The sequence below is a fragment of the Thunnus thynnus genome, chromosome 8 (genome assembly GCF_963924715.1).
Source record: "Thunnus thynnus chromosome 8, fThuThy2.1, whole genome shotgun sequence".
NCBI classification, from domain to species: domain Eukaryota; kingdom Metazoa; phylum Chordata; class Actinopteri; order Scombriformes; family Scombridae; genus Thunnus; species Thunnus thynnus.
Window position 1 is genome coordinate 19,005,118 of NC_089524.1, and position 12,964 is coordinate 19,018,081.

General features: G+C 38.2%; 1 protein-coding gene across 3 annotated transcripts; it reads left to right on the top strand.

Moving 5' to 3' along the window:
• Positions 1 to 1,502: 1,502 nt before the first annotated feature.
• On the top strand, positions 1,503 to 12,605 carry s1pr4 (sphingosine-1-phosphate receptor 4). 3 transcript variants are annotated; one of them, XM_067596938.1, is made up of 5 exons: positions 1,503 to 1,643; positions 2,637 to 2,690; positions 6,189 to 6,267; positions 9,950 to 10,020; positions 10,724 to 12,605. In XM_067596938.1, the coding sequence occupies exon 5, from the start codon at positions 10,880 to 10,882 to the stop codon at positions 12,122 to 12,124; it is 1,245 nt and encodes a 414-aa protein (XP_067453039.1). In that variant the 5' UTR covers positions 1,503 to 1,643; positions 2,637 to 2,690; positions 6,189 to 6,267; positions 9,950 to 10,020; positions 10,724 to 10,879; the 3' UTR covers positions 12,125 to 12,605. The 3 variants fall into 3 exon arrangements, with proteins under 3 accessions (XP_067453039.1, XP_067453041.1, XP_067453040.1); XM_067596940.1 differs by lacking the exon at positions 6,189 to 6,267; XM_067596939.1 differs by lacking the exon at positions 1,503 to 1,643 and having other exon boundaries at positions 2,236 to 2,690.
• Positions 12,606 to 12,964: the final 359 nt, after the last annotated feature.

Consider the following 12,964-nt stretch of genomic DNA (forward strand, 5'->3'; position numbering starts at 1 on the left):
ACAGTTTTTATGTCTGAGACTGTATGCAAATGATGATGTGATGAAAAAGTGATGTTTTTACATGACAGATGATAATCTTATAATATCAATAATCAAAAGCATTAAAATTTGAGTCTTATAGGTTAAACATGACACTTGACATGTTAGCAGTAAGATAATTTTGGTGAATATAGTACATAGTGTAATATAGTATTTATCATAATTCTAGGTAAGGAGTATAAAGTGCATTAAGGAAAAAAGCAAAAGCAATTAAGGTTTTAAAAATATCCATAGATAAAATACAAGAACCAAAATCATGTCCATTATATTATCTTTTCCGTCATGAAAGATACAGGAGATATAGTGATACGAGCATTACACCCATTTCTGAAATACCATATAAACAGGAAACCTGCCTTTTTTCACAAGTAACATATTATTATTATTATTATTATTTTAAAGTGCATATGTACATGCCAAAGACTTCGAACATCACTTTCTTTTATCAAGGGATAAAAGTCAAGAGCAATGCTCATGTACACCTGTCATTGTATCCAAACAATGTAATCTGAAGGTAAAAACTGATCTCCAAATGTTAGTCCAAATGCTTCAACAACAACATTACTAATTAAGAATTCTTTAAGTAGCATTTTACAGTAAGGCACATGCATGTAAGAAATGTATTGGGATTTATAGTTCAGTACTTAAGTACATTCTGTGGACTGCTTGAGTATTAAAAAGCACTGTGAGGAGATTATAGGATAGAACAGGTTGAACTCCGACAAAAAAGTGTTTTCTGCTTGACATCTGTTCAGTGAGTAAATGATGTTTTGTTGATAAAAATTATAATCCCCCACACATACAGAGAGCATTATGCGTTCATATCGGATCTATATATGTATTCAGTTACATCTTTTGGATGAAAGAGGCTCAAAAGTCCATTGTTCCCCAGCCAGTCTGAGCGGTTTCAGACCGGCTAACCAGCCTAGCCTGTGGCTACTTCCTTTCTTTTTACCAAAATAACAGCAGCAGTCTGAGCGGTGGAAAAAAAAAAAGTTGAGGAAAAAGGCAGAAGCCAGATTCTATACAATGAAGGCGCACTGTTGCTCGGAGGCATTTGTTGAAGAGCAGCGACCCCTGTAGGATTACAGCGGTGGTACTACAGGGAGGCAGACTAAACCACTGGATTTTACAGTTTGTGTTATCAAAGACTATATAGTCTACCAGCGCAGGTGATATACACAGTAGGGATGTGCAGAGGGCCCAGTATTTGTATTTGCATCTGTATTTGTTGAGGCGGCAAAATTATTTATATTTGTATCTGTTTTTGAATAAAAGTGGACAGAGGTTTAAAAATCCTGTTTTGTTTTGGGTTTGTTTTTTTTTTTTTAAGCTTTTAATTTTAGAAAATTAAAGTGTTACAATAAGTGTTCATGAATAAACTACCTTACGAGGGAGGTCCCCACACCGGGTCTTGAACTGGAGGCAGCATGAACTGTACAAGCATCCAGTGGCGTACCACAAAGGAAACAAAAGAAGAAGACAATGTCACGTTTAGCACGTACGTGCGTGTGTGTAGGTGTGCGCACACCTTCCGGTAAAAACAGAGCAGAGCAGGGGCAAAGAGGCAGAAAGACAGCAAACTGAGAAGATGCGGGTTCAAGGTGAGCACTGGCACGACAATATTGTTGGCAGCATGTCACGTGGTGTGTTGAAGTTAATTATTTTAATTTGTCGGGGGCGACACAAAAAACTTTGTAGAACTTGGCCTGCAGCCAACGACCGAGGTCTTTGTCTCTTAACCCACTAATATTGCTTCTCCTATCAGTGTTTGATGTATGTATTATTAAGTAAGTTAAATGGCCAATCTCTTTATATCTTTAAGAGGCAGACGTGATGATGTTAGTTTGGCCAAATGACTAGTGAATGTTCAAATGTTACCAGCGACTCAATAGATTACCGTTGTTTTTTGGGTTTATTTCTGGCTGGTGAGTGAAGCAAATCAACCAGCCACTTGCATATTTAACTAGCAGTTGGCTGGTGCTAATTTTGTGCCCTGTGTGTATGGTTCTTGTTTTTCAGTATATAAATGATTTGATCCTCTGTCACTGCTTGTCTAACAGTCAGAACAACTCAGCAACTACATCTGGCCCCCTTCCTTCCCTGGCGACTCAGGGAAGGAAGGGGGCCAGATGTAAAGGCATTTCTTTATGAAACAACCTAAAAGTCAAGTGAGTTCAACAAACTTTCAGAATTGTTTAGGATGATTTCATTATCACATAGCATTGGCAAAGAATGTCTGCAGTTACTCTGAGCCTCATTCATCCTAATTACAAAACTGAAATAGATGATGAATAACTGTCCAATATAACATGTGCATACCCGATGATGCCTGTAGATGCACAAGTGAGTGAAAACAGATGTGAAATCTCAACATGAACTAACGGAACTTTCACTTCGTGTGTCTTTATCTAGGCTATGTGTGCCTAAGTGATACATTGCCTGTGGTAAAGATAGTTGTGTTTATTTTAATCATGTGAGTCACATATCCATATCCAGTGTACACACGTTTCTCTGTCCTAGGATGAACATAATTGTACGGGAAAGTCCGCTTTCTTTATCTCACTGTTATGCATCTGCTGCTGTAATTAATTTAGGAGGATCAGCATGTAGTCACAGGACGCAGCAAGGAGGAGAGGACAGAGACAGAGGTGAGCTACCAAGTAAAATATCATCCTTAAGAGAAATGAGAACAGTAATCTCATTAACCCTCGATGTCTTCTGTCAGTGTTTTTTGCAGTTCAGTTGTTAAATTTAACAGTTTTTGACACTCATCCTTTTTATTATTTCAGTTGCAGATTGATGCTTTTTGATGTCATACTTTTATTGAAATAAAATAAAGCAAATAATAATAATGTAATTGAAGTGGAGTGTCACATAGCAAGATTCAACATTAGTTATGCTGGAAAAATACTTTGACAATGGATTTACAGTTCTCTTTTATTGAAACGTTAATATATGATAAATATATGATATATTAAAGTTAGAAGAATGATTTCGGGCTTATTTTAACAACTAAAAGTCTGTAACTTCAGTGTCACACACAGTGAGGGAACTTTGACAGCTTCACAGTCTTCTGCTTTGAATCTGTACTCAGATGTACAAAAGCTGATATACCAGCCACAGATACCACCACAGGCTTTTGAAGTGCTGCTAATATACAACTATGGAAGCAAATAATTGCAGTAATAATTTGAATTAATTCAGCAATTGAATACTACATTTTGAAATTGTGTCACTACTTAATACTTTAATGTTGTTAAATACCACTGAATTTATTGCACTTTGAAAACCACCTTTCTGAATTTATGTGGTCTGAATTTCACTTTGTGAAATTCTCAATAGTTACTTTCAAGTTGTTCAATTTGAAAAACTTTATTTCCAGTGTATATTTTAGGGTTCTGAAATTCAGATTCAAAATTCACCTCCCTAATATTCAAAAGCTTTATTGAAGTTGCTCGATTAGATCAAATACACTTGGTGAAATTCAGATGCTAAAATTCAGATCTGAACATCAGAGACGGATGGCACATGAATTCTCTATCTGAATATGAGGACCCTAAAATAAATATGTACGGGAAATAAACTTGAAAGTGACTATTGAGAATTTCACAAAGTGAAGATTCAAAAAGATGGTCAAATATTTCAGTGAAATAAATTCTGTGGTATTTAAATTTCAACATCAAGTATTCAGTAATGATTAAATGTGTGTGTATATATATATATATAAAATACTGTATTGGCCTGAATGTAAGACGACCCCCCTTTTCAAGTCTCATTTTTGGAAAACGATTTACAACTTGGATTAAATTACTGTTATTTGCCTTTTACTTGAAAATCTTTTATTGCACTTACAGTAACGTAACGGGTGTAGTTGTCAACTGGAGTACTTCACCTGGTTCACTGTCTCTCCTTTGCCACGCTGAGCTCCGTGTGTGTGGAGCACTCAGCTCCGCCCACCATGAATCAAAGGGGAGGAGTCTCAGTGCAACCATAAATGACAGCAAAATGCAGTAGAGACTATGATCATTCGTGTTATTTACCGAATTTATGTGCAGGCTAGTCGGCTCGCTTCAATCAGGAGGGGAGCGCTGGTTTTACAGATTTTTAGGACCATCTGTTGTTGTGAATGTATATTGATATTTAAAAGTCTAGACCCCGAGTATAAGACAACTTCACTTTTTTCAGACGAATTTCCAGGGGAAAAAACCTTATATTCTTATATTCAGTTTACTGCAAACTGACCTAATTAGTTGTCAGTGGCTAACTTAATGTGTTGCTAATACAATCTTCTAAGTAGCTTTAACCGTTTGGGCTAGCTGTTGGCCTATTTAATTTTTACTCTTAGTAAAAAGGACTTGTGATTTGACAGCAGTCTGAACTTTTGTAAAGTTTGTTTCCTTGTATAGGTTTGTTTTTGTAAGAGTAAAGACCTCCCTCAATATTCAAAGTAATTGTGAATTGTGGTAATGGAATAAATTAATTTTAGGGTGAATTACATTAATGTGGGACAATTTCCGCATTTGGCACTTCAGCAATATATTTTGATTTTGAAGCCAATACATTATATCTGCACCCAATACCATTCTGAAATCCCCATGGTGTTTTCTAATAGTATCAGAAAAGAGAATACAAATATCACACTCAGAGAAGACATGACAGATATTAAATTGACCCTTGTAACAAATTGTCCCAGATTATGTGAATTCCCTAATGTGGAACAGTTCAGGCTGAAATCCGGGACACTCACTGGGAGGCTGAAAGGTCTAAATCACCTTAATTCATACAATAAAAACTCCTCTGGTCAGTAAGTGCATGCCCACATTTGGTCAGTAATTACAATGTTTTTGCTGTTACAGGTAGTATAGTAATGTATTATGTATTAATATTAGTAATAATATAATTTTCAACCTGCCTATAAGTTAAAATTAAGCATTACAAGATTAAGACTGTAAAGGTAATGAAAGACCAAAGGATTGTCTTATTTTAATGTGCAGAGTTGTGCAAGGATGATCATTTGCTCTGTTAATGTGTGCTTGTCCTTGAGAGAAGGAATGTGTTTTAGGAGGACCACTCCTCTCTTTCCATTCTGGCTCAGGCTCAGATAAGGTAACATCTTGGGTCTTGGAGTAAACAGCACAGGTTCAAGGGTCAAAGGCCACATATAGTTTAGGGCTCTTGCCTTCCTGTATCCTTGGGAGATGTGGCTCTTATCTAGTATACGTGGGTATGTAAATGTACACCTTGTGGCTGTTTACCATTGGCTGTAATCCATAAGTTTGTATGATTTGACCAATCGGTGATCATTTTTTTGTCTCTGAAGACTATAAGAAGGTCAGTTTGGCTTTGTATAGCGCGACAGGGGAATAATCCCCTTTGTGTGAGTTCTGTCTCCTTATTGATCAATAATAATTCCATTAATCTTCAGATCACCCTGTGTCTGTGCTTTTATTTCTGTTTGCGTCCAGTGTTTTAGTAGCAATTCCATGACAAGACCCCCAAATAACTATTGGTATTACACATTTATTGTACCATGCTGACTGAAATAAAAAATTAAAACATGTTTTAACCATTTTATGGCATATTTTGAGGCATGAATATATCATAAACACAATCTGATAACAATCAGCAACATTGCCTCATTTACAACAGTTTTATATCATTAACATTAAATACTCATAATCCTTTGTCTGACCTTTGACTGGACTTCACAGCAAGTACTTCCTGTTGCATCGCCCCCAATCTATGGCATCACATGTGTGGAGTCATGTGATTTTGATTACTCCAGGTTTAATTTGATAGCTGTCCTAATCATTAGCTTTTGGTTGAAAAATAGGTAGATGCATTTGAGCTTAGTGTCTCACATTGCACTAATTCACCCTACATGAAGATACAGAGATTTCATCAAGTCTAGTGTGCAAACCAGCAGTCTAAAATACACAGAGGTGAAATTTATGATCTACAATTCAATTTACAAAGAATTGTTAACTGAGGTTTATTCAAATGTACATTGCATCATGTTATGTATGCCAACATGATTACAGCTCACCAAAGAAAAAAAACAAAACATTTCATCATTTCAGTGAGCTTTTCACCACAGCACCTTCCAGTGGTCTCACAGTGAAGCTGCATGTTTTCTTTATTTCCAGGAAAATTACTGTAATGCTGCTTTGTGGCCACCAGATGTTGACTGCTCCACTCCAAGTAAATTAGGCAACTCCAAACACTGTAAGTCTAGACTTGAGCAACCACATTTTTTGTTTTTGTTTGTTTCTTTTGTTCAGGCTTCATGGGTCAATAGTACCACAATTAAACCATTTCTCTTATAAATTATCCTTAACTTCCATCTGATTATTTTTTTTACTCAGCACATTTAAATGATATAATCCTTGTATTACACAATATCAATACTTATAACTGTGAGCCCACAACATACAGTGGGAGTTGATGTCAGAAGGCCACAACAGGAAGGGAGGTAGTTACCCACAATGTTTAAAGTTCCACTTATCAATATTTTGTATATCAACAGTGAATTAAATGGCCATGTATGGCAATGTGAAAGTTGTAGCAGTGCACTGCTGCTGCATGTGTAGGTCGGTGATTGCTTGCTGTTATATTGAGCTGAACACCATTACTCTGTGTCTTCCTGTGTGTTTGTCAGCTTGTTGTGAAGTTCTGCCCTTAAATGGAAAAAAAATGAATGCAGCTTTAAAGGGCTGAATTATACTCAGCTACCAGCTGCTGCAATGCATAGGCTGAATCTTTTAAGAGCGTTGAATGTGTGACCGCACCCTAATACGACGTGACGTGAAGGCAGGTGTTTTCAGTCTCTCGTTAAAAGGCTGACACCCTAGTGTCATGTCATTGTTTGGGTGTGTGATTTAAAAAAAAAAAAAAAAAAGCAAAGTTTCAAACTGACAGAGAACAGTACAGCAGTTTTTTTGACCTGTTTGTGATTAAGTGTAGTTTTGTATTTTAATGGTGGACCAGTGAAACTTCACATAGGTCTACATGTTTAAAAGATGCCCCCAAGTGACTCACACTTACATTCACTCAATTTAAAGACAGTTTCTCTAGGCGCTTGTACCTAAGTTGCTTCCACCAAAGCTGAATACTGTATCCAATACCAAAGTGCCTGGAGATTTAATTTCTGCAATGCACGCTTGATATTAGGGTTTAGGAATATTTTTTGACCTGTGCCACAGTAGATGACGCTATTTTCTGCCCTTCCAACCTTTGGCCCTATCCGCAAAACTTGCGAAAAACGTGAAAGGTCCTCTATAGAGCCAGTGTTTGGTTTGTCCGTTCTGGGCTACTGTAGAAGTATGGCGGTGCAACATGGTGGGCTCTGTGGAAGAGGACCTGCTTCCTATGTAGATATAAAGGGCTCATTCTAAGGTAATGAAAACACGATTCTTAGTTTCAGGTGATTATACATTAATGAAAACATACTTATTAATAGTATATTCCATTTCTGCCAAGTCTGGCATCCGCTAGATGCCACTAAATTCTACACACTGCACCTTTAGCAAGCCATGAGGTCTCTTTTGCAGGTTTTCTGAGTCCTTTATGCACATTTTTTCAAGTCTGAAATGCTGACATCTTTGCTGTATAATTCAGAGGAAGTCAGAAATCATTAAAACAACAAAGGAAGCTGGCAAGAACACATTTCCATGTATATAGATGTATACATGCATATATGCATGTATATAGAGTAGCAGGATGGTGTCTACTGTAGTTCTTTACTCTGTAAAGGTTCACGATCATGTTGATTCTTTCATCTGATTTGATCTCACATTAATGGTAACATACTGAAAAAGGAGCAGTAAACATAAAATAACATTTTATTAAACTGAATATCAAATATGAGCCTTGCACTTGCACTATAGCTACAGAAATGCCTCGAGATTTCACAAAAACCTCTTTGATTTCCTCATGAGGGCAAAGAATAAGGCATCTCTGTGCGGTGGTGCATGTTGACATGTGTTTCCTGTTACACATATACAGAAATGCAGGACAGTTTAATTGGAAACTAAATCCAGTGACCCAGTGCATGTGACTGCCACTGCAGCCCCCTGCAGCACTGAACAGGATAAACCGATGTAACAGATAGTGATGAGAGTCTTTTGTTGGATATCACAGGACAAACAATAATATCAATGGACTGGCTTGAGGGCACAAGTGCAACCTTGTTTAAAGTCACTAACAGTAACAGTTTACAGGGCTGGCTCAGTTTACTGGTGAAAGAAAAACCCAGCCATGGTTTAAAATACGCACGTTGTGGTTTTAGTGATGTTTGAAGTTATATTTTCAGTCAGGGCGTTCCAACAGTTGTGGGTGTTGTTTAACACCTCAGGTTGCAGCAACTTGTTTTGTATTTTTCTTTCCTTTTTTCTGATTTCACAACAGTCTCACCTCAGCATTTGATTACATAGATAGAATAACATCTATCCTATATCAACATTTTTAACCTGTGCTATATTAATGCATGTCTGCTTTTTTTTTAATATCTCAAGATCTCAACACTGAAAAGGAGAAGTGGTGTTAGAAATTAGCTACTTTGGTTTCATGTGGGAGGCTTATTGTTGTCATGCCTCATTACATTAACACAAAATGTAGGTCAAACGTCTAGTAGTTCTGTCACCTTTGCATTTTTTCTGTCTTTACATGCACAACCTTGTCTTGTTCTTGAATGGAGACACTGTACAAACTGTTGAAAACAGAAACAATATTGTGATGATGAACATACTGTAGATGGAAGACGACATGTAATACCCACTTGCACATTTTTTTCAGCATGTTTTATTAGCATGAAAAACAATATATTCTAGAGAAACCTTTGGGGATTTTTTTAGGGTTTTGTTTGACCTTATTTCAGACCGCATCAGCGTGCAGTTAAAACGTTTGATAAATGATAATTATAGTGCAATGATCCAATTAGAGCCCACTTTGCTGAAAGCTTGAAATATATAATCATAGCTTCTTGAAAACTCCACACTGAAGTACAAATGTGTCCAGCTACCAGTTCTGGCTTTACTCATATTTGTAAAGTGGTTTCATGATTTTTGGGTGCTTGCAAGATGCTTGGGCCTTGTTTGCTAGTACTCAGTATGTTATGTGTTATGGTTAACTTCAAAGTGGTCTAGACCTCAGTGCCACTGCCTGTCATATTGCACATGGTCAGGGTCTGCTGGTGCATGATGCAAGGCTCTCTTATCTTAAGTGTGTCATGCATGGCGTCAATAAGAGCGTGGAGTGAATATAATGTGACTGGGGCCTATAGCCAAATCAACAACCACAGATGTGTGATGAGATGTGTGAAACTCTATCTGCAGGGAGGGGCACTTTTCCATCTGTTCCTGTTTTTGTCTTTACTTTCTGAGAAATATTGAGAAAAAATATATTCTAATTTGAGGCTTTTGTAGTAATCCATTGGCTTGGCTCCATGGTCTTATAAGTGCAAGTGAGTTCTTGCCACATATCCTTGAAAACACTGAGTCATTTTAAGTTTGAAAACATATACAACTGACCTAGTATGACACATGTTTTGAAAGAACCCTTCCCGCATAAGTTGTCATAGGGTAGCTTGAGCAATACCATATGATGTGCAGTAGTAGTAAAATTTGTGATGTCTCAGGAAAACATGATCTTGATGCACCACAAAAGTGATGGAAAATTGTTTGTCAATTAAATGAAAATTGAGCTCCTGAAATAAGCAGTAGGTTGTTTTACAACAATTGTTGACCCCTTAGACTGTGAAATTTTAGAATTCACAGTTGTTTTGTCTGTTTGCAAGTAGATGGAAGTGATGTCAATATCTGTTGCATAGTGTGTGTGTTTGTGCGTATATATGTGTGTGTGTTTTGGGTGTGGTGCCACCTAACCTTCCTTGGCTTACTTCCCCATCAAGTACGTGCAGCAAAAATCAGTAGTCAGCGACTAGATCTTCTCACATACTCAGCATCACCGCCAGCAGGCAGAGTAAGTACCCTCCACTACACAGAATTCACTTCACTTTACGGCTCTGACAATTAAATGCGATGGATTTCATCCACTTATTATAGGATAAAATTAGAATAAAATTATAATTTATTTGATTTTTAAAACGGGTTCACAGATTATACAGATTATGCAATATGACTCTTGTCTCATGTCTGCATGCCATATGACTTCTCATATGGCAAATTGATATATAATTAATGCTTTTGCTACCACTGTATTTCATATAAAACAATATAAACTTTGAAAGTGTTTTAGATTAATTTGGATTAATTAATTTTGATTCTCAATCTCACTGAAAACATTTTCAGAGGAAAAAGAAAAATACTAATCTGATTATATGTTTGTGCTATTTGCTATTATAGAACAGTATTTCAGTTTCTACTGCTGTTTGGGAATTTTAGGACAGTATTTTCCAACATCATTTTATGAAACAATATGTGTATTTCCTTCATGTCATGATTTAAATGCCCTCTGCAGCTGCTCTCTCATCCTGTGTAAACCACAGAAAGGTTAGGTGTTGTGACACACAAGGGAGGCATTTAAATGAAGCCTTTTAAACTGATTAAAGCACCGTAGTAAGGAAGCACACGCTATAGTTATGAGAGCGAGTGGAGTTTGCTTTTATTGGTTTGATTTATATCGTTTGATTTTGAAATTGTTCTTATTTTTCTATTTTTTTCAGGTGTGTATTGTCCACAGGCAGAGCTTCTGTGGTTAGAGTGTAGTGATAGCCTGTTTGATTGCAGGAGTTTCACACTAATTCCCTCGTAGCTCATACCAGCTTGGTTCAGCCTGTTCCCACCCACAGCCTTGATCTTGATCTTGACCAGCCGTTGCTATGAATGTCTTCTCCTCCTTCACTTCCTCCTCCTCCTGCCCCCAATTGTACCACTTACCCAGTTACCCCAGCAACGCCACCATTTCAAATGCCACCGCTACAGCCACTGGAATCAGCAATGTGATCTTGCGCCATTACAACCACACTGGCCGCCTGCAGAACAGGACCATCTCAAACACCCAGAACCACATCAGTGTCACCATGGCGGTCTTCCTCTTCTTCAGTGTTTTCATCATCCTGGAGAATTTCCTGATGTTGGTGGCCGTCATCTCCCGCATCTGCCACAGCCGGCGCTGGGTTTACGTCTGCATCGCCAACATCACACTCAGTGACCTCCTAACCGGCACTGCCTACCTGGTCAACATCTGTATGTCTGGCAACCAGACGTTCCGCCTCAGCCCCGCACTTTGGCTGTTCAGAGAGGGCCTGCTGTTTGTAGCTCTGGCAGCATCCATATTCAGTTTATTGCTAATTGCTGTAGAGCGTTACACCACTATGATGAAGCCACTGAACCAGAAGTCATCCAGTAAGTCCTACTATAGGATCTATGGCTTGGTGGTACTCTGCTGGGTTTTTGCGCTGGTGATTGGCTTCCTCCCATTGCTGGGCTGGAACTGTGTGTGCAGCTTGGATGGGTGCTCCACCCTCCTCCCTCTTTACTCCAAAACCTACATCTTTTTCTCTCTTATCATCTTCTTCCTCATCCTCTTGGCTATCGCCGTGCTCTATGGTGCCATCTACTGCCATGTACACCAGAGTGCACAGCTGGCCCCCAAGCGCAGTCGTAAACGCTCTTTGGCTCTGCTTAAAACTGTGATCACCATTGTTGGGGTCTTTATGCTTTGCTGGGGGCCATTATTCCTGCTGCTACTGGTGGATTTTTTCTGCGTCTCCCGCCAGTGTGGACTGCTGTTCAGCGCAGATTTTTTCATCACCCTGGCTGTCTTAAACTCTGGCCTGAACCCCATCATCTACGCCCTGGGCAGCAGTGATATGAGGAAGGCTTTCGCTGAGCTCCTGTGTTGCTGCTGCGTGAAGGCCGGCCTCTGTAACCCAGACATATTCACATCGAAGGATACCAACAGCACCTCCGAGAGCAGGCGCGACAGTCTAAGAAACAGTTTTAACAAAGTCAGGAATCTGAGTGTGGCCTCCCCGCCATCAACCCCAGGCAAAACGCACAAAGCAAATAGAAAATCTAGGCTGAGCTCCACCACCACCTGCCTGTCAGTTTCAAGTGGTTAGACCACAACCTGCACCCCACCCAAGTAAACAGGACCTGTGTGCAGTGATACACATCTAACCGTTTCCTCTGAGTTTTGTTTTGAATGTTCAACGGCTTGCCATCAGACACTTGCACTGATGATTAGACACTGTCCGAAAACCCCAAAGATATGAATTTATCTTTAAGTTTTCCATTTTGTCACAAATTGCAAGATTTTTTTTTTTTGACATTCCTCCTCTATATGCCTTTTATGCACTGGATTGCTCTGTTGTTGCACTGTACTTATAACTATTAAACAGCCAAATGTAGTCAAAAAATATTTTTATTGTATGTTTATATTACATGTAACAATTGCCACAGAAATGTAGCCTATAACCTGCAGAGAATTGAAGATATATATATATATGAGTATTGCATTATGTTGTGACATTTTGTATTAAGGTTGATGTTGTACTGTGTGACAACTGATGGAAATATAAATAAAGTTTATTTTGCTTTACATATCAGTGTATGTTGTATTCATTAAGTAAAGTATACTTCCCCTGCTTTCCTCTGGAGGGAGACACATCATCGAAGCCTTGACTGACTCCTGCAGAAGGATCAGATGACTCAAAATGCTTTAGTTTTTATCCCTGCCTGAAAATAAACATTACAGTCATCTCTGCACAAATGCTGAATAGCCTCATAAATTAATCTGATCTGATTTTAAATATCCCACCGTGTTAAATATCTCTGCCAAAAACAAGGTCCCCAGTCATTCATTAGTTTAGAGGAGGCTTTGTTAAACACTCATGTAAGTGCATATGGTACAAAATATAGTTTTTACTGTACTTTTGAAGGTTCGTCTTCTTTGTTGGACC